At 37.8% G+C, this 24,723-nt stretch overlaps 1 protein-coding gene across 3 annotated transcripts; it reads right to left on the bottom strand.

Moving 5' to 3' along the window:
• Positions 1–610: 610 nt before the first annotated feature.
• LOC117993030 (nucleosome assembly protein 1-like 1) lies at positions 611–24,276 on the bottom strand. 3 transcript variants are annotated; one of them, XM_034980781.2, is made up of 9 exons: positions 24,131–24,276; positions 23,654–23,767; positions 14,771–14,978; positions 14,196–14,350; positions 13,094–13,224; positions 12,131–12,291; positions 11,011–11,199; positions 9,769–9,891; positions 611–4,132 (listed from the first exon to the last, which is right to left on the bottom strand). In XM_034980781.2, exons 1-9 carry the CDS (start codon positions 24,259–24,261, stop codon positions 4,016–4,018), a joined length of 1,329 nt encoding a protein of 442 aa, XP_034836672.2. In that variant the 5' UTR covers positions 24,262–24,276; the 3' UTR covers positions 611–4,015. The 3 variants fall into 3 exon arrangements, with proteins under 3 accessions (XP_034836672.2, XP_069362347.1, XP_034836674.2); XM_069506246.1 differs by lacking the exon at positions 24,131–24,276 and adding an exon at positions 23,921–23,997; XM_034980783.2 differs by lacking the exon at positions 611–4,132 and adding an exon at positions 5,529–8,013.
• Positions 24,277–24,723: the final 447 nt, after the last annotated feature.

Raw genomic sequence — 24,723 nt, 5'->3', positions numbered from 1 at the left:
TAAAATGCGTCGACTATAGTCAAATCCAGTATCTTTTTATGAAACGCCAAAACAAGTGCTAGTAATAATACTGGCATGTGACGTCACAATGATTTAACGCGCTTTTTTTATCGATAATTTGGCATGGTTATTACATTTAAAACCAAGATAAGTAATGTGATAGGGCTGCTAAACACATCTCCATCCGTGTCCGTTTTGTTGAATACGGCCTAATAGGAGCGAAGAGATGTGTTCAGTCGAGACCTAAGTTTTTTATTGAAAAAATGTGATCGCCATCACAAACATCTGATTGGTCGGATGAGATCTATAGAGCGTAATTTGACTTTGCTCAGACTTTAGTTTCAGTTAAAATTTTATAACAGCGATATAACGCTGTCTCGCTTTAATATTGTCTTAAGTCTTAAGATCTCAGCCTTAGGGTGAGATCTATAGAGCGCACTCTGACTTTGCTTAAACTTAAGAGTTAAAACGAGACAGAGCTATATCTCTCACATAAATCTGTCTCGTTTTAACTCAATCTTAAGTCTGAGCAAAGTCAAAGAGCGCTCTATCTCGGCCTTAGTATACTTATTTAAAGGCAGAGAGGTAAATTGAAATAAAAGATAACCAGTATGTCTAAAATTAATTTATTTAAAAAATATAGTGTAGGTACAAATAACCTAGTAGCTTGTGTAGGATAACACTAATTTACAGATTTCAACTGTAATATTATTCACATACAGGGTTTATACAGCTTGTTCGATTACGATTACATGTAATATAGGTACAGTGTTATTAGACAGTTAAATGTATGAAAGAGCAGTTTTCACTTCATCACATTCATTTATAAACTGTCTGAAGCAGACATACTACCCGTGCGCGATAAGTTGAGACTCGCCTGGAATGCAACCCTCCGCCCGCTTGCCCTCAAGCTCCCGTGTTGTACTGTAGACAACGCCATTTTTTTAACATCTTAGTCTCGTACTTGCTTACGTCACGCAACGACGACGCGCTCCGATTTTTGTCTACAGTACAACCACGCGTCTGTGGCGTCACCGCCCCCCAGGTCTCAACATATTGCGCACGAGTAGTAAATACAGATTTAACAGTTTTTTTCATCAATTTGTGACGCCTACTAATATTTAGATTAAATACTGCATGTAGGTATTATGATTTCGCCATTAATTTATTCATTTATAAACTACTTTTAGATTATTAACAGGCGGAAAATTCTCTTCAGTAAATTGTGTCTTAAAGGAATGTCAATTTATTGAATTTCAAAAGAATAATGGCAAAGCATTGCTCAATTTATGCACTGGTTGTATAAATGATATCTGTATCATACAAAAGGACTAACTAACTGACTGACAATAAAATTGTTGACATTATAATATACGTACATTAGTCAGTAGCGCCGTCATTAGCACCAAGTAACAAGTTGCAATTTCATACGAACGAAAAAATTTAAGCCACACATCAGGCATTTAATAGTCCACAACCATATTATTGGTTAACAGTGTGGTATTCGATATTGGTATATGATATTGTTATTGGTCTACTTATAAAAATAGCTAAAGGTATTTTTATTTAACAGTAATGTCAACTAATGGCCAGCCATAGAAAAACAGAGCAGAGCAGCACTCAACTGTCTCAACTAGTGTCTAGCTTGTCACAAGTAACCGTTGACTTACGGTTGAAATCGGTATACTAAAACAAAACAAACAAAGGATTCGCGACGCTTTCGAGCGATCCGCGCGCAGCGCGGACGTCTTTATGACAAAGTAAATAGGTACAGGTTAATTTCAGCTATAACACACCGCATCTCGGCTTAACTCACTCTATAAGTGTGCGTAGCGCCTAGGCTATATCCTGAATCCAAAACCCTCCCGTTCGATTCCTGGCAATCTAGGAATTTTCATTTTTAAATTGGGTTCCGGCACGACACCCTGTAGAAACCTACAATGAGTACAGGTTTAATAAAACTGCCATACTCTTTCAAAGTTAGCCCGTTTTCATTTTAGACTGCATCATCACTTACCTTTTTTAATGTAGGTATGCTTTTTTGTTGGAACTTGATATGTGATTCTGATTAGTTTGCTCTTAGCTACACCGACTGGACTGTTGAAGTTTAGGTAGCAGTATACTGGAGTTGTGGACGACCTGCGCTATAGGCAGTTTGACATGCACTATTGCTCAAACGCGCTGGAACAGATGTGATGCATCCAAATGTGTCAATTATGACTTGGTTGATTGACTTCTCTGGCGAGTGCAGCCAACCTGGCAGTTGTATGTAGCAGTCAACATCACTGGGATTTGGATCCATAGTGACTGGACTGGCGGGTCTCATCACCCACTATGGATCCGAAACCCCAGACTGGGCGGTGGTGGTGTGATGGATGTACTGGGTACCTACAATATCGATAATTTTTTTGTACTCAACAAAATGAGAGTAAAATTATTACCACCTTTTTTAATGTAATATTTTTATTCATCACAATCAAAATCAAATGAACTTATACTAAGATCGCTACAAACATTTGTTGTAAACCATTGTGAAAGTGATTTTAATTACTGATTTTAAATCGGATTTTATTTTAGACATGACTTCTTTTCGATATGACTGTGTACAGTGATACAGTCATATCCAGTGTATTTATAACAATTATTTTTCCGTTCAATGTCACAATATTCTACCTAATACTTTTCAGGCTAGTTCACGTGTTTGGGAATGGATTATTGGTTATTTTATTTTCATTTTCATTTTTATATCAACTGAAGTATTTTTCAATACACAAAACTGCAAGCAACGACGAAATTGATAAACGCGGTCGATACGGGCTCGTGTAACACATAGGGTGAGATCTATAGAGTGCACTCTGACTTAACTTAGACTTAAGACAGACTTAAAACGAGACAGATCTATATCTCTCACATAAATCTGTCTCTTTTTGACTCAATCTTAAGTCTGAGCAAAGTCAGAAGTGGGCTCTATAGATCTCAGCCTAAAACTATAAGACCGCGGGAGAGCGGGGCGTCCCCTCCTGCACGACTCCGCTCATACCCCGATCGCCATGTCGAAATGTCGCTAACAATACTTGTGACAGGCTGGACACTTCCGAAATACATCTTACAATATTTAATGAACGCAAGCTGAGCAAAGTGCTTATCTCTATGGCTACGAATCATAGACAGGCAAAGCTGTCAGTAAAAACAGCTTTGGAAATGTGGATGTGCAATATCCGCGCATTTAAATCAATAATGACGAACCAGCCCCACCCTCCCACTGTCATACTGCTAATATAGATCGATAATTCACCCACTGCGCAGGTTCAAAGTCAGAGTTCTTTTTACCTGACGCCATTCATATGTTATGTATAAAATGTCACCCCGATAGTCAATACCAGAGTTCTTAACGGCGATCGCTCCGACACTCACTCCATACAAACGTAGTTAGATTTTCATTTGAACATTGACCAATCAAACTAGAAGTAATATTAAAAAGTAATATATATTACATAATATTTTAATGTAGATAACGGGTACATTCCACAATTAATTTGATGTTTTTATTAGTCGATATTTTAACCCAATTGCACGGGTCGTGGTCCCGACGGGACTGCGGTGCTACGAGAGATGAAGATCGAGCTGTGAAGGGCAGTAGCGAACTACCCTCTTTCTTGCTCTTTTCGCTGGAAATTCACGAGCTTCGATGTCGTTAAACCACGAGATAAGATGTTTGTGGCTAGCTAGATTTCTCGAAAAATAACTACGTTTTAAAGTCCACACTGATACAATAATTATGTAAATTCTTGAAACTGTGTAACAATAAAACTGAATATTTTAACGTTAATCTGGAAACCTACAGACGCACAAAGATATTACTTCCTAGAACGTATCTACAAAACTTCATTGGAGTTGAATTGGTTAGTATTAAAATGTGAGCCAAACTACGTTTGTTTGCAGCGCACTACGAATACAATCCCCTTAAAGTAGATCCAGACAACGCAGGGACAGCTATATTCAGTCGTTGCGGAGGCTACTGCTGCTTGCACTCGGCGGGGTTCTCCTGCAACGCTTTGACGTTCTTCTTGCCTCGCTTACGCGGCGCCGGCTCTTCGTCTTCGCTCTCTTCCGTGGAACATTCCTCCTCCTCCTAATCATACAGTAGTGTTAGAATGAGATTTTATACCTCACCGTTATTAGAATTCAATCGTCGATCAATTTCAGCGTTTAAGTAAAATGGACTTTAATTTCCTTGTTTTAAAGCTCAAGTTTGTCTATACATCTACAGCCTGCGCTCCAAGTAGACACCTTAGGAAATTAAAACCGGTGAAACCGAAATTCTGACTTTTAGGTTGAGATCTGTAGAGCGTACTCTGACTTTGCTTAGACTTAAGACAGAGTTAAAACGAAACAGATTTATATCTCTCACATAAATCTGTCCCGTTTTAACTCAATCTTAAGTCTGAGCAAAGTCAATATGCGCTCTATAGATCTCAGCCTAAGTCTGAGCATAGTCAAAGTACACTATAAATCTCAGCCTAAATCAAGGACCGTAAGTCCATTTTACTCTGACGGTGTTGTTTCGAAGAACGAATTCTATCAACGTTGTATCAACGAGATGTAAAATCTTATACTAACCCAACAGGGCAATGTCAAAAATTGAGTGAGCTGCGTATTATAATATATGAATGGAACTTTTGACGTGATAACGTCTTAAGGTGCATTTACATATACGCACGAGCGAGGGCACGGGTTTGAAAGAACATTTTGAGTAGCTAACAACACAAACAACCAACGAACATTCGAAATGTTTTCGAATGGAATTTCGGATGTTTGTTGGTTGTCATGTCTCTAATAGTTTCGTTTAGTTGGTGACTCAAAATGGTTAACGCCCACTTAGTTTTGTCTTTGTCATTTGTATGGGATTACGTAACAGAGACTAACTTCTCTCCGTGGATAGAGTATAGAACGATTTATAGAGCATAGTTGGACTTTGCTCAGACTTAAAGCCAGTTAAAGCTTTGCCTCTCACATAAACCCGTCTAGTATTGATTCTAATTAAAGGCTGAGTAAAGCCTAAGTAAACTTTATAGATCTGTCTTAGTATGTGCGGGCAATCGTCAAGTTCCATGGCCCAAACTTGTTACTTTTACCTGCAGCACTTCTAGGACGCCTAAGTTATCACGTAAGGAGACATATCCATGGACGAGAAGAGAGAAGGGAGAGAGAATCGCGGCGACAGGATCGGCGTGCCACTAAATTCGATACAAATCTTATAGGCCAATCTCCACAGGGCGATACTATCGCCGACGATAGTAGGTCGGACTACGCGCGCGTCGCGATTACCTCGCCTGTAGAGATAACGCCTCAGAATAATATACATAGCAAAATTAGACGTTATCACATCAATAATTTATCGCAGCATATTTGATAGCTCATCTTTTAAAAATATAAATTCTGCAGCCATCTGCTTGCCGGAAAAACTTACCCAAAACAAAATAAAAAATCGCATGCATATAATAGAGGTCCAAAATAAAACACATGGATAAAAAGCTTACAATTTTAATGTCATCGGTACGACAGCATGCCAAAAACATAAAAGCCATAAACCAATATGTAGAAACTAGCTGCATTACATCCGCATATTATGCTCAATTTCGATACAAAGTTACACAAATAAAAAATATACATCTATACTCCGACCTAACTATTGTTTATTCATTAATACATCTCCAAGAGAAAGATCACAGTTAGCAATATTGTAGTGATGTTAAAAAAATGCGTTTTGGCACTAAAGAGATTCAAAATCTTGAACAATAGTTCGAACAGTTCGTTCTGTCGCGTGCATCTTAATCGCTCCACGTTGGAATGACAAACTTAATTTCCTATAGGAAACATCCGATAATAGCCTTACAGAGTTGTAATATCACATGAAAATTTTAAAAGTACACAAACGAATACGTAAAATTCTTAAACAAAAAAGTACACACAACTACAATAATAATTGAGGAGCTGGCGAACAAAACAGTGAAATTACACTTCTGATCAATATACATTTTTTCTTTCTTTAATCCAAATGTTTTTGGGCCACTGAATACAAATTTGAACTAATTTTCAAGCAACACGACTTCTAAAACTGTTAATTTTATATAATAGCGCTTTGCTGCAATCAGACCTGGTGGCAAGTGATGATGCATCCTAAGATGGAGCGCGCTTGCCTAGAAGATGCCTATTCACTCTTGACTTCATTACAAGTATCAAACCGTTTTCATTCAGCTGCGCGATTGCGGGAGAATGACAGCTACGATGTCACGTCTGATTGGTTGACGCTCGCTCACTATTGGTTACAATGCATTGTTGCAACAAGAATCGCACAAATTCATCCAATCAGAACAATTGAGATTGTAATTATGTTTAATGCAGGTTTTAGACAAGGTTTTTGTTCTCCCTGTCAAACTTTATTTTGTGCAATTACACCATTTTGTTAACCAACTCTTCAATAAATAATGTAAATATAAATAAATAAAAACGAGAATTGTTTAACTAAACTAGAAATGCAATATACCTAGATATTCGTTATAATTATAAAAGTATGAACCATTAACATGCATTTAACTAGTAATGAAGGCACCTCATTTTCTTCTCGCTTCTACACAACCATATACTCTCTGGGAGCCTTTACACAACTCGTGTCTAAAACATATTTATCTACTCTAAGGATAAACCATGCAAAGAACGAGATCTTATGCGAGAAGTCATTATAAACATCAAGCACAAAATACTAACAATTTACTTGTATAAAATGACTATTTAAAAAACTGGTGGTTCTACAAAATTTGGACATTTTGCTTATTTTTAAGCGTAATTTATAAAGGTATAGTTGTGAGGAGATAGGTAATATAATCAAATTCTATTATTACCGGTCTCCTCATAACAGCACCTTTATAAATTACGCTGAGTTCTAGAAATAGGCTAATTACTGTTTTAAAATAATTCCGCAGGTATTTCAAAAGTCTCATGTTTTAATCGATAGCATTTTAAAAACAAAATGAAGTAGTAAGTTCAATAATAGAATAGAAATAGCACTAATGACGAGTGAATAGTGATTGCTTATTATTATTATTTTATTTTTTTTATTGAAATTGCCGCTAAATCAAAGAGTTCCCACGGGATTTTTAAAAACCTAAATCCACGCGGACGAAGTCGCGAGCATAATCAAGTTACATAGAGATTTACCACGAGTTGTATATCAATTAAAATAAGTAGCCCAACTTTTGTAGAACCACCCAAACATACGCAATAACTCTAATATTCATTGGCTTCGACGAATATTCGAGGTAGCCAGAGCCTAACTCACTTAGCTGAGAGTATTATTATTTCATCTCTATTTTTTAATGTTTTTGGTTTAAAAAAACTTCTTGATATGGGAAACAATATGAGCGAATTTCAGGCTAAGCCCCTAAGCCGCGTTTTACTTGCGATAACTTTAAGCAAGAAATTAAAAAACAATGGAGTGCATATAGAAAATAAATTATATTCATTGGCTTAGATAAATATTCGAAGCAATATTCATTGACTTCGATGAATTTTCCAACATAACAGATAAAAACAAAATACAGCTCAGAGTATTAGATAAGTTTTTTGCTTCTTTTTTGGTAAAAAAAAAAAAAACTTTTTGATATGGGAAAGAGATATGAACACGTTCAGGCAAAGCCACAGTATATTATGCATGTTATCCCTGCACCAACAAACTCATATCATCATCGCATGTAGACGCGCTGTTTTTCTATCTAATATAACACTGGTAAATGCTTCTTTATTGAGTAAATAGTAAATTGTAATGAGATACAAAAATAGAATAATTTCTTCACGCATAGCAAATCTAGTCAGTACTATGATGATTTAATTTGGTTCAGTATCAGGGCCTAATAAGTTTAAATGCTATAGAGGCGTTCGGACAGTGGTGTTGCATCAGTCCTCAGCATCAGAAATCTCCTCAGTACCAGAGTCCTCATCAGAGTACGAATCCTCCTGAAAACAAATTATACCGCTTTTGGTGCAGCCGCCAACATTCTAACCAGACGTAGATACTGTATGAAAACATGGTTACAATGAACTCTGTTGCACGAATTCACACTATGTGAAAATCACAGACTAGGTGAAACAGATAGACAGGAAACTTGCCCCCAATTAATAAAACTGAGGCCGAATTTTCAAAGAATATAAAACGGATTTAGACTTTCAATGTGTCTAGAAACTTGTTTTATTGATCGTACATTACAGCCGAGCCGAGTAGTGGCGCCGTCCTAATTGACCATTGCTCGCTCGATGCGTACTTCTGATGAAAATATTCGCTCGACCGTGCGATTGAACCTATTGAATGTCCCAATTGACAATGGCACAATCATGCGATGCGACAAATTGTCGGTCTATTAGCAGTTTCATCGCAAGATGGAATATCGGTTTATTGTAATTTATTTCATAGAAGACAACTTGTGCCACTTATATATCAAGACTTTACCTGGTTCGGAAATCAGCTTCTACTGAAAAGAGCCGACAAGAAACGCGGCCAGTCGGCTGTCATTTGAACATTTTTGTTGGCTGCTGAACACATAGGCGATCGCTGCCATGCAACTTTGTCATTAATAAAATTCTTATTGTAACCTCGATTTAACAAATTTGGCTTGACAGTTTATTTAATTAAAACAAGGGTTCTTTATCTAAGCTGAACGTTTACGCGATGCAACTGCAACGTGTGACATGCACGTGTTTATAGACTAGCACTTGGCTGCAATCACTTTTATGAACATATGTTCTATCTATCTTTTTCAATTAGTCTGTGATATAAATAAGAAACTAAAACGTATACCGTACCTTCGTCTGAATTTTGGTGGAGAGAACATTCTGCACTAACATGTAGGAAGCTCTAAATTTCTACCATGCACATAAAGTGAAAGCATAATAATTATATAAAGTGGCTACCAGATGGCTGTAGAATTTACCTTTTCGCTAATGACATGCATTGTAAGATTTCTAAGCCGTCAATGTTGCTAATAAATTATAGTAATATTATTTATAGTTATCAGGTCATAGACGTTTACATTTTGATCTCAAAAATTTTCGCACCTTTAGAATTATACCTATATAATATATATAGAAGACCTAATTCCAAATTTAAGGATTTCGAGTTTGAGTGATAAAACTACTTTGGATGACCATTTCCATCCATACTAAATTGTGAATTAGGTCTCTATAATTCTAAAGGTGCAATTGTCAGTTTAAATTACTTATAATAACAATATCAAGATAATCAATAGAACTACTATCATTGTATTGATATTATTATGCAAGCCATTTTAAAGCCAATCCACATCAAAAAATGCTGTTTTGTCTTATTTGTTTAAAAAAAAGGTGTTCTTGCATGGAATCAAAGTAATTTTTATTTCTATTTCATGGACTAATGTTAGTATTTTTAACTGGTTGACTGTAGATAAGCTGCACCAATCATTGTTACTATTGAATTTAAATCTTAATTAACCCCTCACGCGCCATGTAACTTTAGTCAAATTTCATGTCAAAAGTAGGATTTTAGTCTTTATTTTAAAGGTGAAGCGTACTTTTGACAAGACAGTTGACCGATAGTTAGAATGGCGCGTGAGGAGTCGTTTTGTACTGAATATATGCATTATACACTCTATAGATCTCAGGTTTCACTTCCCTGTCTACTACAAAACAAAGGCAATATTGATGTGGATATGACCTCAGTGTACACGCTAGGCCACTAACCTCCTCCTCATAATCATCATCGTCGTCGTCGTCCAAGCCCTCGCCCGTGTAGAGCAGCACGGCGCGCGACACGACGCGTTCGCGGATGTAGTGGCCCACCTCGAAGTCCGCCGTCAGTAACGCCTGCAACCGACAGTAGGTTAACTTACTTATTCCAATACAAGTTAGCCCTTGATTGTGACTTCAGCTGATGGTAAGTGATGTACTCTAAGGCTGAGATCTATAGAGCGCACTCTGGCTTTGCTTAGACTTAAGAGTTAAAACGAGACCAATGTATATCTCTCACATAAATCTCGTTTTAACTCAATTTTAAGTCTGAGCAAAGTCAAAGTGCGCTCTATAGATCTCAGCTTAAGTGCGGGCTAGCTTGAAAGGGGTATGGCAGTTTGATTAACCCATACCCCTGGATCGGTTTCTACACGGCATTGCACTGGAACGCTAGATACGCTTTTTTTTTTTTCTCTTTATTTTGAAGCTTTGTCACTTAGTGACTATGTCGCTTCGTAAGGTAAACAATAAATACAAAATCACCAAAATCTTACCCTCTAATCTTAAAATAATTTTTAACAAGCTTATATAATAACTTGGCCTGATCACTCGCAGGGAAAGAAAGAAAGGTAACACAATTAAAAATATTTAAATTAGAATCTAAAATATTACACAAACATAACCTGAATGATTCATTCCGAACACACTCCAGCAACACATGGTATATATCTTCAATTACTCCACATGTGGAGCAATTGGGAGAATCTGTTTTTTTAATAAGGAAAGCAAATTTGTTCGTTGGAATGTGTCCGGAACGAAGTCTAAAAGCTATAGTTAGGTCCGCTCGACTGGTTTTATATTTATCGAACCAACAAAACCTCCAAGGTTCGGACTGCATCGTCCTGTACCAGATAGCGGTAGAAGTAGAAGGTGTAGAAGATAGCGGTTTTGCGACAAAACATTTGTTGATGTACATTATTTTCTGCCGCGTAATGTACTAGACTTCTATTCCTTTCATCATTATCATTATCAACCGATAGACGTCCCCTCCTGGACATAGGTCTCTTGCAGGGACTTCCACACGCCACGGTCTTGCACTGCCTGAATCCAGTGGCTTTCTGCGACTCGTCTGATGTCGTCCGTCCACCTACTGGGGGGTCTTCCAACGCTACGTCTTCCGGTGCGAGGTCGCTAGCACCTTGAGACCCCAACGTCTATCGGTAATTCCTTTAATAAGTAGTAACATGTATTTACCTGCGTGTCTGAGGCGAGGGTAGAGTTGGCGTCATCGGGCATGACGGGTGGAGTGAAGAAGTTGAAGAACGAGTCAGCCTGAACAGACTTTGTGACGGTGCGCACGGAGCCGCGGGACTTGTGCTTCTGCTTCTTTTTTATTGTCTTCACTGTTACGTTCTTGCCCTTCTTCCAGTTAATCTCACAACCCTGAAAAGAAGGATATGGTGAAACCATTAAGTGTCTATTTCTTCTTATTAAAAAAGTTTTTTTTATGGTTGGAAACGCCTCAGTTGGTGATGCATGTTAGAAATCAATCATGATTCTCAGATAATGGTGTAGTGTGTCATCATATAAAACAATATTTTACTGCCATCTGTCCCATTTCATATCAACTAATAACACAAACGACAATAATACAATGGTGCCGATTCTCTTGTACACAATCTCTAAACTAAACTAAATTAACAGGTCTTAATCTAGTGCCATCCTTTTCCGCTAGCAACATTATGAAAGGGATAGCAATAGATTTAAACATGTAATTTTAGTTTAGTTAAGAGATTGTGTACAATGGAATTAGCCACAATGGGGCCGATTCTCTTGTACACAATCTCTAAACTAAACTTAACAGGTCTAAATCTAGTGCTATCCTTTTCCGCAAGCAACATTATGAAAGGGATAGCAATAGATTTAGACGTGCCATTTTAGTTTAGTTTAGAGATTGTGTATAACGGAATTAGCCACAATGTTTAAGTTGCTTAGTGACTTTAAGATTTGGTAATCTTATATTGAGGAAGGCCAGTCATCAGTCCTATATAAATAAGAACTATTCCATCCTATTTCCAAGTTTGAGACAAATTCTACCGCAAACCTACCTCCGTTTTTGCCATTGATATATAATAGTAGGTCACAAACAAAATAACATCGCTCAAGTGGCCAGTTTTTTTTTTCAAATGAAACGAAAATTATTTATTCTAAAATAATACTAAATTTACCTAATTTGAAATAACGTCAAATATTATTTTTGCTTTTATTTTTCGAGCCACTTTTGAAGTACTTATTACAAATCCTGTAGATACTCATATCGCTGATTTTCGCAAACTTAGCAATATCCTGAGATCAAAAGACATGGGATTCTTACCTTGCAGGCATAAATTTCGGGTCCCTCGAATTCTAGTGGACTCTCCTCATCAGGCTTGCACTTCATAGAGTACTCCTTGGTGAGGATAGTGTTGGTAAAGTAGTCATTTGGGGCAAAGTGGAACTCGAGTGTGAAGCCGATGGGGTCCTCATACATTTGCACTGTTCAAAACAATAAAAGTAATTATTATAAATGCGAAAGTATTTTTAATGTTCCGCACCTCAAAAGGAACCCTTACAGGATCACTTCACTGTCTGTCTGTTGTGTCTGTCAAAAGAAACCTATAGGGTACTTCCCGTTGACCTAGAATGATCAAATTTGACAGGTAAGTACGTAGGACTTATAGCACAAGGGAAAAAATACAAAAACCGCGAATTAAATCACAAAAAAAATTAAACAAGCAATTCATTTCCTAAATCACATATAGATGGCGCCGTTCGTCATTAACTTGCAGTGTTGCACATTGTGAAAATATCTTGTACAATGGTACGGAACCCTTTGTATGCAAGTCTCGACTCGCATTTGACCAATTTTTTTATTTTTTATAAACTAGCGCTCTGCTGGCAAGTGATGAAGCCTAAGATCAAATTAAAATGACCAAAAAATATCTGGGATTCACAAAAAGCTTGCTAACTTTTTCTTTCATTGATAACAAGAATTAGGAATAATTATTATTTTTAATAGACTTACAGCCGCACTCAGAGTCGCTTAATCGTTACTCACGGCATTCCAAACTAATTAATGCCTTAAGTAACGATTAAGCGACTCTTAGTGCGGCAGTAAGCAGCTTTCGCTGATGCGTATACATCAGAAGTGCTTCGAGTTTTCCAAATGTTTGTCTAATCGATTCTTGAAGTGGTTAACAGAACTAGACATAACCACATCCTTAGGCAATTAATTCCATATGTGAACAACTCTGTTGTTCAGAAAGTGAAATTGATACGAAAAAAAGATTTAATTCACCTGTAATATCCTGCAAACATTTGATAATAGGCTCGTCATGTTCCTGCATCATTTCGCACAGCATCGATACATTCTTGAATATGGTATACCAGAAGTCAGGGATTCCCTTCACATTGGGGTCCATGGGAGGCCTGCAACAATCAACCCTGGTTAAGTGTGTTTTTTTCTTATTAAAAGTGTTTCTGGTTAAAAACGCCTCAGTTGGTGATGCATGTTAGAAATCAATCATGATTCTCAGATAATGGTGTAGTGTGTCATCATATAAAACAATCTAAATATATAAAAGGAAAAGGTGACTGACTGACTGATCTATCAATGCACAGCTGAAACTACTGGACGGATTGGGCTGAAATTTGGCATGCAGATAGCTATTATGACGTAGGCATCCGCTAAGGGAGTAAAATAGGGGGTTGAAATTTTTGTACTTCACACGGACGCAATCGCGGGCATAGGCTTGCACCCCAGAAAACCTGTAATTCGGTGGATTTTTTGGGAACAACTCAGGTTTAAATAATAACGCCGAAACTAACAATAGTTTCCGTGTACATTTTCCCACTCACATTTTACAATTCCTACTTTTGTTTATTTTATACTTTTTTTCTTCATCAACAATAGACTAGTAAACAAGTTCTAACTGCAAGATAAAAATACAAGCTGATGCCTGCGACTTCATCGGCGTAAATTTAGATCACTAAAATCCCGTGGGCACTCATATCCGGGGAAATAATTAGCCTATGTCATTCTCCAGGTCTTCAAATACATCCATGCAAACAAATCACGTTTAAGTTGCTCCACATTGAAGAATAAACCAACAAAAAAGTCCAACTCACTTTCGCATTATTTTATAATATGGGTAGTGAATTCAGAGATTTTAAATAACCTAACAATCCTATTCAATGTTCCCATTAGATTACATGGTGTTATTCAAGGGGCGGACCAACAAAATCCTGAAAGGCCAGCAACGCATTCCGGTGGTTCCTCTGGTACTGCAAATGTTCATGGGCGGCGGTTATCGTAATCACTTAATCAGGTGACCCGCCTGCTCGTTTGCTCGCCATTTTTATTTTAAAAAAATCCTAACTCTAAATAAATGATAACTAACTCTGCTGGTTCCTTGACTTCCTTTTTGTCATCGCCCTCCGCAATGGCCGCGTTCTGAACGGCGCGAGCCAATTCTTCCTCCTCGGTTTCGTCCCGCCACGGGTTTAGGCACTCCTCGTCCGTTGGTTCGTAAGCACCCGTCACTATTTGAGCACGCTGAAAGTGTAACGATTATTATACTAACTAGCTTATGCTCACGACTTCGTCAGCGTGGACTACACCAATTTCAAACCCCTATTTCACCCCCTTAGGGGTTGAATTTTCAAAAATCCTTTTTAAGGGGGTGAAATAGGGGTTTGAAAATTATGTAGTCCACGCGGACGAAGTCGCAAGCATAAGCTGGTAAAAACAAGGTTGATGGAATTTTAATATAAGGAAATTTAAGAGCATGAAATCATAAGCATGGCTCCATCTTTGGTCATGTTTAATCAAGTAAGACTGTTTAGATCAAATTTCCTACAAAAAGGAGAATGAACACCTCATTGAGCTTCACTGAACCAGAAAGCATAGGATTTTGTGGAACTTAAATTACGCGACAGGTCGAGATAGCAATAGGGGTGGCAAAACACAAGTTACCTTATCAAGCAGTGGCTTGTACATTTTCTCGTACTTGCACTCGAGCGCATGCACCTCCAAGTAGAACTTTGACTCGATGTCCGCAAACTCCTTTTGCAGCGACCGCAGCGCGCGGATCCGCCGACGCACGTTGGGTGGTAGAGACGCGATCGCCTCCGCGTGGATGCGGTTCGTTATAGCTGCTAGCATCTCGTTGCGGGTGATGCCGCTGTGGAACAAAAGGATTTTGTGAATAGTACTATCTACATTGAGAGCTGCGATGACCTAGTGGTTAAGACGTTGGCCTCCTATTCGGGGAGTCAGAGGTTTGATCCCGGACACGCATTCTAATTTTTTGAAGTTTTGTGCATTTTAAGCAATTAAATATCACTTGCTTGGTGAAGGAAAACATCGTGAGGAAACCTGCATGCCTGGGAGCTGAGAGTTCGCCATAATATTCTCAAAGGTGTGAAATAAGCCAATCCGCACTTAGCCAGTGTGGTGGACTATGGCCAACCTCTTCTCATTCTAAGAAGAAACCTATGCTCAGTATTGTGTCGTGAAACGAAAGTCGTGATCACGAAGGGACATTTACTTTAGAATTTATGTCGTTAAACCACGAACTAAACCTAAAATCATTATTTATTACTAGCTAACCTGGCGAACTTCGTACCGCCTAACAGTCGATTCAAATTTTTTAAATTTTTCTCTCCGTAAGAACCATTCTCGTACTTCAAGGAATATTATAAAAAAAGAATTAGCGAAATCGGTTCAGCTGTTCTCGAGATTTGCGATCAGCAACACAATATTTAGCGATTCATTTTTATATATACAGATTAAGTCAATGCACAATCTCAATATAGATTTTTCTGAAGATAAGCTAACAAGTCAAATAGGTATAAAAAGCTATGTATTTATCATACTACTTTCTAGTAAACGGTTTTCACGCGAATGAGTAGCGGTAAGCAATAAACGTCGCGGATCAGGCGCACTCTAAACACGCACAATTTATCGCTCGGCCTAGTTTCCCCAGCAGGCGATGATTCTTGCTGAATCAAACAAGTATTTTAGTCGCATGATTACTTTTTAGTTTTTGATCTTGTCGGGGTGATTTTACTACCTAAAATAATATTTAACTGGTAGGTTAGTGCACCTATGATTCTATAGAGAACTTTTAATATGCGTTGGATCAAATGCGTACTTTAGTCGCATGATTGCATTATACGATCTAGGGAGAATTTTACTTAAAAAAAATTTTGAACTAGGTGGGTAGAGATAATAAAGTTAAGTAAGTACAAGCATTTTGATCTAAGAAGCTACTGTATCGAGTCTCTCTCTCTCTCTCCGGTCGTTCCTTCATTGCTGAAGATCGTGGTCCTGGCAACCTGCCCTCGAATGGATTATCTGTTTTCATCGGCTTCTGTCGGTGGCCATTTTCGCAATGTGATAAAATCCACACCTGCTGGACTCCTTTGGCTGGTCAGACCACCTAGTTGGTGAGCGGCCTTTCGAACTTTTGCCCTGTGTTGCCAGTCACTATGAGTTTTTCTAAGCTGTCATCCCCCCGCCGTATGATGTGGCCGAAATATGAGAGCAATCGTTTGTAACATATGGAGGAGAGTCGAGCAGTGATTCCGAGTTGCGAAAGGACAGACACGTTTGTGCGCTTGGCAGTCCACGGAATCCGTAGCATCCGCCTCCAGCACCACATTTCGAACGCATCTATTCTTTGCCTTTCTCTTGCTTTGATAGTCCATGTCTGAATCGAGTAGATTATTAAAAAAGAGGTCAAGTGTGAGTCGGACTTCTCGCGAAGTGTTTGAATCCCAGTAGGTACCTATAGAACTTGGATATTACCTACAAATTGTAAAATATTTCTTACGTCCATCCCAAAGAAGGCGACCCCATACAATACGTACCTAGCCACTAGCCAGGTACATACACGCCCCGCGACATTCACAAGTCATCCACCCCGAGCGTGTATCGAAACGTGCTTATACGGGCCCTAGTTATCCTTGTATAGCACGTATAGGCATGGCTTACACGAGACTGTGCCATGAGGTTACACTTCTTAGGGCTTTTGTGCATTCAGCCGTGATTTTACGGATCCGTAAATACGACTCGAATGTCGTATTTGTATGACGGCCACTTCGAAGAATCACGGATACGAACCGAATACGGATGAGTGCATAAACACCCTTACGCGCTTTATTAGCTTATGCTCACGACTTCATCCGCATGGACTACACAAATATCAAACCTCTATTTTACCCCCTTTTGGGGCTTGAATTTTCAAAAATCCTTTCTTAGCGGATATCTACGTCATAATAGCTACCTTCGTGCCAAATATCAGCCTGATCCGCCCAGTAGTTTGAGCTGTGCGTTGATAGATCAATCTATCAGTCAGACAGCTCTTTCTTTAATGTACAATTCGTAATTCGTTGTTCTAGATCGAACTAAGCCAACTATCGATATTATTTGCAAATTTTAACTATGCCTTAAAATAATATTTATTTTGAAAGTTGAGTAATGTATAACCCTTGAAACACCTCTATTTTAAGCCAAATTTGAGGCAACTTCGTAAATAAACCCTATAAGACACTATAGAACAACAATCCAAATCCTAGTTCCGGTTTGAATTATTAGAAATGGAGATAGGAGATGATGAAATGGATATTGAAGATGCATGTATAAAACTTACGTCAGGTGCTTCGGTGCAGTGATGCAACCTACAACCTCGCTTATATGGATTTTTGTACTATAATTAATTCGTGACGTCCATTACTAAATTAGTGAGACAGACAAATGATCGCGTACTTGTAACCTACTTGTTATTGATCCAAGTAGGTCTGCCGTCTCATTTCTAAATAAAATCAGAGCAGAGATTTTTAAATTTAGAGCCTCGATAGCTCAACGGTTAAAGGAGCGGACTGAAATCCGAAAGGTCGCCGGTTCAAACCCCACCCGTTGCACTCTTGTCGCAGCTACTCCTAGCACAAGCTTTACGCTTTATAACTTATATAACTTGGTTAATATTCTTTTATAAAAAAAAAAGAAAAAAAAAACACCCGGATGTAGGTGTAAGTAAAGAGTGAACTTTATGAATCACTAATGTTACGCTGGCCATACATGATCAAGTTTACCGTCAAGCAGCGGACCTTAAGCGGCGTCCAGTAGACTTGGCGGTGTATGGCTATCAGTTTACTGGACGCCGCTTCAAGTCCGCAGTAAACTTGATTGTGTATGGCCAGCGTTACAAAGAGGAAAGATTTGTTTGTTTGAAATCGATAAACTCTGAAACTAATGAACCGATTTTAATCGTTCTTTCTCCATTTTAGGAAGCTACTTTAAACCAGAAGTAATGTGATGTACAAATTTCATCCAAGCGAAGCCGGGCGGATTAGCTAGTGAATCATAAAAACGTTTATTCTATTAAATCTTCTTTAAATATATAAAAGGAAAAGGTGACTAACTGATCTATCAAGGCACAGCTCAAAGTACTGGACGGATCGGGCTGAAATTTGGCATGCAGATAGCTATTATGACGTAGGCATCCGTTAAGAAAGGATTTTTGAAAATTCAACTCCTAAGGGGGTTAAATAGGGGTTAAGTCGCAAGCATAAGCTAGTGAGTCATAAAAACGTCTGTTCAAACTAAATATATAAAAGAAAAGGTGACTGACTGACTGATCTATCAACGCACAGCTCAAACTACTGGACGGATCGGGCTGAAATTTGGCATGCAGATAGCTATTATGACCTTGGCATCCGCTAAGAAAGAATATTTGAAAATTCAACTCCTAAGGGGGTTAAATAGGGGTTTGAAATTTGTGTAGGCCACGCGGACGAAGTCGAGTCATAAAAACGTCTGTTCAATTAAATTATATAATAGAATTCGCGATGTTAGACCGTAGCGAATTACGTCTACGGTCTGAAGGCAAGAAGGCACAAGCCGTGCAGATGGTCGTGGTTGCCTCCTTGTTACCGATCAAGTAGAGCATGAAATGATTCACCGGTACAACGACCTTTAATCTTCAGACGATCGCTGCTTTTTAGGGTTCCGTACCTCAAAAGGAAAAACGGAACCCTTATAGGATCACTTCGTTGTCTGTCTGTCTGTCTGTCAAGAAACCTACAGGGTACTTCCCGTTAACCTAGAATCATGAAATTTGGCAGGTAGGTACATCTTATAGCTGACATTTGGGGAAAAATCTGAAAACCGTGAATTTGGGGTTAGATCACACAAAAAAAAATTTGTGGTCATGAACTAATAATTAGTATTTTTTTTCGAAGTGAGATAACTGTATCAAGTGGGGTATCATACGAAAGGTCTTTACCTGTACATTCTAAAACAGATTTTTATTTATTTTTATGCATCATAGTTTTTAAATAATCGTGCAAAATGTCGAAAAAATACGACTGTAGTACGGAACCCTCATTGCGCGAGCCTGACTCGCACTTGGCCGGTTTTTACTACCAAGGACGAATTCGCTCACGAGGCTTCTTTGTGCACTTGCGACTTAAAAAATGCACAGGTGAAGCCCTTTCATAATTGAAAATACTAATTTATGGTTCATGACATTAATTTTTTTTGTGTAATGTAACCGCAAATTCACGGTTTTCAGGGGTTTCCCCTAATGTGTGCTATAAGACCTACCTACCTGCCAAATTTCCTGATCCTAGGTCAACGGAAAGTACCCTGTAGGTTTCTTGACAGACTGACACACAGACAGACGGACAACAAAGTGATCCTAAAAGGGTTCTGTTCCTTTTGAAGTACGGAACCCTAAAAATCAGGTTTTTTTTATTCAATACAAGTTAGCCCTTGACTGCAATCTCACCTAGTGGTAAGTGATGATGCACTCCAAGATGGACCACTTCCATCATCCATCGTACCATCGTAAGTACAGTTCTTGCAATTCACTAAGGCTACTGAACTCTACTTGTGGTAACGTCGTTAACATGGTCATTGCGTAAGTGTGCGTGCATGTCGGACCAATCAGTCGCGAGCAAGCGCTGTCAAACGCACACATTGTACCTTACGAATACCGATACGACTTAAACGCAAGCATGAGTCAGTGGCCTTCGTGAAATGCAATTACTATACCTACTAAAGTAGAACTTTAATGGATGGAAACTTAAAAACTAGGCCATGTCCATAGAAATCAGGACAGTTGGCAGCCCTACCAAATGGTAATAGGCCTATATGAATTAATTGAAACAATGAATGAATCATTACTAGTCACATCCTCTATCTGCGAGAATCCTAGTACAGTGAAACCTGGTTAATTGGGATTACATATTATTGAAGCAAATAAATTCCTTTACAATTTAGACATACATACTAATATTCATTACTAGCTGATGCCCGCGACTTCGTACGCGTGGATTTAGGTTTTTAAAATTCCTCTGGGAACCCTTTGATTTCCCGGATAAAAAGTAGCCTATGTCACTCTCCAGGTCTTTAACTATACCCATGCAAAAAATCACTTCGATCCGTTGCTCCATTGCGACGTGATTGAAGGACAACCAGCAAACCAATAATCCAACAAACAAACACACTTTCACATTTATAGTATGGGTACTGACATTAATGTGTAAGAAATGAGAACTCACTCGCCATTTTAACTCTTTGTGTCAACTGTATCCCGGGGAAGGACATAGGCTACTTTTTATCCCGGAAAATTAAAGAGTTCCCACGGAATTTTTCAAAAACCGAAATCCACATGGACGAAGTCGCGGGCATCATCTAGTGAGATATAAGAATATGACGAGTATATCAATGGAGCATGATGTTGTTTCTATATGGTCATGACTTTGTGAGACATGAAGTCAGTCCTAATAGATACCTACCTACTTTGTTAGAAGTTAAAGCCCCTCCAAGCATCTAAGCCCATCATCAGAGTTGCTTCAGTGTCTAATTTTTTAATAACCAACACTTTTACCGATTTTTAAATGTCTCTCAACTAAGACAACCACCATATTTGTAATGTAACTTGTACCTACTTAATAAAGATTTTTAATTTTACTTATTCCTTAGTATTAATTAAAAAAGATTTTCTTATAAAATCAAGCGAATTTTTTCTAGTTTGTTTGACAAAGACAAAAACCAACAGTCTTCTTAATTATATGGATATACCTAAGTAGTACTTTAATAATAATAATAATCTTTATTTCAAATATTACATCCATTTTGTTAGTAATAAAATTAATTGCTTTTGACTATGTTAGTAAGTAGGCTGTTAAAAAGGAAGAAAGGAAGAAACAAAACTGTTTCGATTTAGGTCCATAAATGTTGTAATTAAATTTGTATACACTTCCAACACCTGTAGGGCGATTGTCTAAAACCTGCATCAATCATTATTACAATCTCAATTGTTCTGATTGGCTGAATTTGTGCGATTCTTGTTGCAACAATGCATTGTGGCCAATAGTGAGCGAGCATTAACCAATCAGAGATGATTGCGATCGTGACATTGTAGCTGTCAAACAACCGCGGTAGGGCCACAGCAGGCCGATTGCCGTAAACTGACATGTGACATCGCAATAGAAATATCCTTAAGAATCGTGATCGTTACAGTTGATAAATTTGCTATCGCGGACGACTAATGCACTATATCGCATTTGGTCATTATCGACATTTTGATGACGTATTGGTAGCACGGACCTATTTATAACCCGACTAAATCGAATATCTATGGTAATCACTTGGTAATCTAGCAATTTACATGGACATAACAGTCTCCTAAATTTGGCTACGTTACTTATTACAAATAAGTAGTTAGTCTGTGGTACCTAACTATTTAGAACCCCAGACCACAGAGTACAATTTTTGTTGTTTTTCCTTTTTGTTTTTGTGATTAATTCTGCAACTTTGCTTGCTCCTCGGACTCCGGAGACTTAGTTTTTCTCACTGAACTTATACGCAAATGCCTGGGCACTGATTTGCCTAAGTATTGGGACCCTTATTGACGGACTGTGGCTGCTTCGAGAAGTTGTTGTGTGACGATGTGTGGTAGAAGTTAGAACTCGTAAGTTAACAAACGTTATCATTCAATACAAGTAAAGGCTCTCATGCGGGTTTCCTCACGATCTTCCTTTTCCTTCACAGCTAAGCAAGTGATATTTAGTTGTTACAATGGTATTAAACTCCGAAAAGTTAGAGGAGTTTTAACAGCGTTTCATAAAGTACCTATTATACAAATTGAGTCCATTGCTACTGGTGGTTATGACTTCATAGTAAGTACCTCCACACTACAAGTGCTTTCTCGAGTATGTTTCCTTATGTATCTAGAGCTGCCTAAAACGTTGCTCTTCATATGAAAGTTTGGATGTTTCTTACTCCTTCGCACCACAAATATTTAAAGAAACAATTTGGATTAGCTAAATTAGTAATAAAGATACCATATACACTGATTCTAAAGTCTTCGCAGACAACGTCATACCTAAACAGAAGCTGGTAGTGCCTAGTGGTATAGATTAAGCAACACAGTCAGTGGTCACTTACTCAGTTATCATAATTTTTTTTCAGGCAAAGGTGATACAGTGCTGCATTCATTTCTTCATCCTGACAAAGATATGGATTGGGATATGTTGTGAACTGGAGCTCTTGGACCCCGTGCAGAGACAAATAAAATAATGAACGGTGCCAGATTAGATTTATAAGAAGCAGATGGTGATATAATTAAGATGTCAGAATCTAATCTACTTTAATAAAAGAAAACATAAAAAATCATCAAACTGTTGTTTTATTTGCCTAAATAATTTAAATTCCAAAGTAATTTCCAAAGCTAAATCAATTAAATCAGAAAATGATTTGACTTTTGGACATTACTTTGGGGAATAATTTTAGAAGTCCCCTGAAGAGCCTAGTGGTTAGGATGTCCACCTCTGAATAATTGAAGGTTGGGGGTTCAATTTTAGGTACGCATCTCTAAGTTATGTGCGTTTTAAACAATTAATTATACTTAACTTGATTTAGCGGTGAAGGAAACATCATGAGGAAATCTGCATGCCTGAGAGTTCTCCATATTGTTCTCAAAGGAGTCAAAGGTATACTATTATGTTCAGCCTGTCGCTGACTCACTATAGAGTACGGTTCTCTCGAGTGTGAGAAGAGTTTTGGCCACAGTCTACCATGCTGGCCAAATGCGGATTGGTAGACTTCACACACCTTGGATAACATTTTGGAGAACTCTCAGGCATGCAGGTTTCCACACGATGTTTTCCATCACCGTTAAAGCAATGATATTTAATTATTTACTTAAAATGTAAAAAGTACTCTGTGATTCTCATTTCTCAGTGTTAGTATACCTCTATATTTAATGTACTCTGTGCATCAAACCTACTAATGAAAGAGTCATCACATATTCTTTTAAAAGTACTTATGAGACTTATATTAATCTAAAAATGCTTTTATACTATTATACTAGCTTCTAAAATTAATAATTGATTTCTAATCTAGCAAAAGAATTACTATAGCATTTTTTAATCCCTTTCATAACTTTATTTTAATTAATATGAGTAGTAAAACGATTTGCGGATAGCTTATGTCACTGATAAAAACACCTCTCGAGTTGTTTCAATGAAAACCTCATTTGACGTAACATTTGTCGAGGTTCTTATATGACATCAAACTTCAAAACGCGTCCGCAATAGCATTTTTCATACAATAAATTTTATCGATAGTGTAAATGAACTGTCAAAACATTTTTTTGTCCACATCTATCCTTTGTGGACTGTCTCACCGAACCGTGATAGGAAAACCATATTTTGACATTGATGCTGTCATTAAATGATAGATGCAGTTGATTCGCAATCGGCCTGCAGGTTTCTTTCAAGATTCAATTCGTCCATCATTTATCATGTGCGTAGTTTACATCTAAAGGTTAACCTAAAACCTTACCTTTTCATGAGATGTGCCGCCAATTCACCGCCGCCCACAATTTCTTCCTCATCTCCAGTCTCCACCTCGGACGTAGCGTCCCCGGCACGCTCGTTAGTAGTCATTCTTTTATATCTAAAACAAAAAACGAAATTAAAATCCGCGCCACGTTGCCGGCCACCGGTTTCAGGAAATAAATAAAACACAAGTCCAACGTAAAGAACTTGCAAATACACTTCAAGTCTCGAAAATCTCATTACATTTCCAAATAAAATCGTAGGTAGATACTTTAAATTTTCTTCAATAAAACATAAATGCGCAGTTGGTAAAATCTCGGTTGCAAACCACATGGTCGTCCTAATTTTATTGAGGAACACTTCACTTTTAAACCTCGTTTTATAGTAAAATCTTTAAGCACCATCACGAATTTAATAAATTTATCAGTTTTTTAAACCAATATTTCCTAACTTTAGTATTTTTTCGAAATTCCTAACTTACCTTTCTGCCGACAAGACTAGCGAGCAAAGAAAGATGGCGGTGAATAAAAGGTCATTGAGTGAGCGACGAAACGAACGAGCGAACGAAAACGAATGAAACATAGACAAAATTACTAACTTCAAGTTGCTCATTTAACGTTTCCGGAAAAAACTGTTGCCATTTTAAAATATTTTCTGAAAAAACTTCTCATGGCAGATTCACATAGTTATTATAATATAGTAGATAATCTATTCACACACGCTTGCGAGTTGCGCAGTATTTGCGACAAATAGCGCAAGAGCGATGAACGGACAGTATTGAGCCCGTAGACTGAGTAAGAAATCTAGACAAAGGAACGTTTGTTTTCTCATTCGCACTAAAAAGAGAGCACAGATAAAGTTACTAATGTGATAAACAGAGACGCAGCTAATCTATTTTTTCTCCCTTATCCTGTAACCGATTTTTTTCAAGGACTACAACTTTAGTTGCAAAACAAACTGTGAGAATTCGTGGCGTCATTGTATTTCTCATCAGTTTTTTACTTGTTTTCTCATAAAATACGTTTAATACAAATATTGTTGATCGGTTAATACAAACATTGACTACTAAACAAT

This window comes from Maniola hyperantus, chromosome 22 (genome assembly GCF_902806685.2).
Source record: "Maniola hyperantus chromosome 22, iAphHyp1.2, whole genome shotgun sequence".
NCBI classification, from domain to species: domain Eukaryota; kingdom Metazoa; phylum Arthropoda; class Insecta; order Lepidoptera; family Nymphalidae; genus Maniola; species Maniola hyperantus.
Note: the sequence above shows the minus strand (reverse complement) of the source record. Positions and strands in the feature narration are given on the sequence as shown.

Bases quoted from the DNA above. Each gene is read 5' to 3' on its own strand.
- LOC117993030 (XM_034980781.2), bottom strand. From the start codon at position 24,261: ATGAGCAACTTGAAGTTAGTAATTTTGTCTATGTTTCATTCGTTTTCG. The intron at 12,292-13,093 runs GTGAATTAAATC...TGTTTTGAACAG, and splicing joins ATGTTTGCAGGATATTACAG to TGCAAATGTATGAGGACCCC. The intron at 11,200-12,130 runs GTAAGAATCCCA...CCTTCTTTTCAG, and splicing joins CCGAAATTTATGCCTGCAAG to GGTTGTGAGATTAACTGGAA.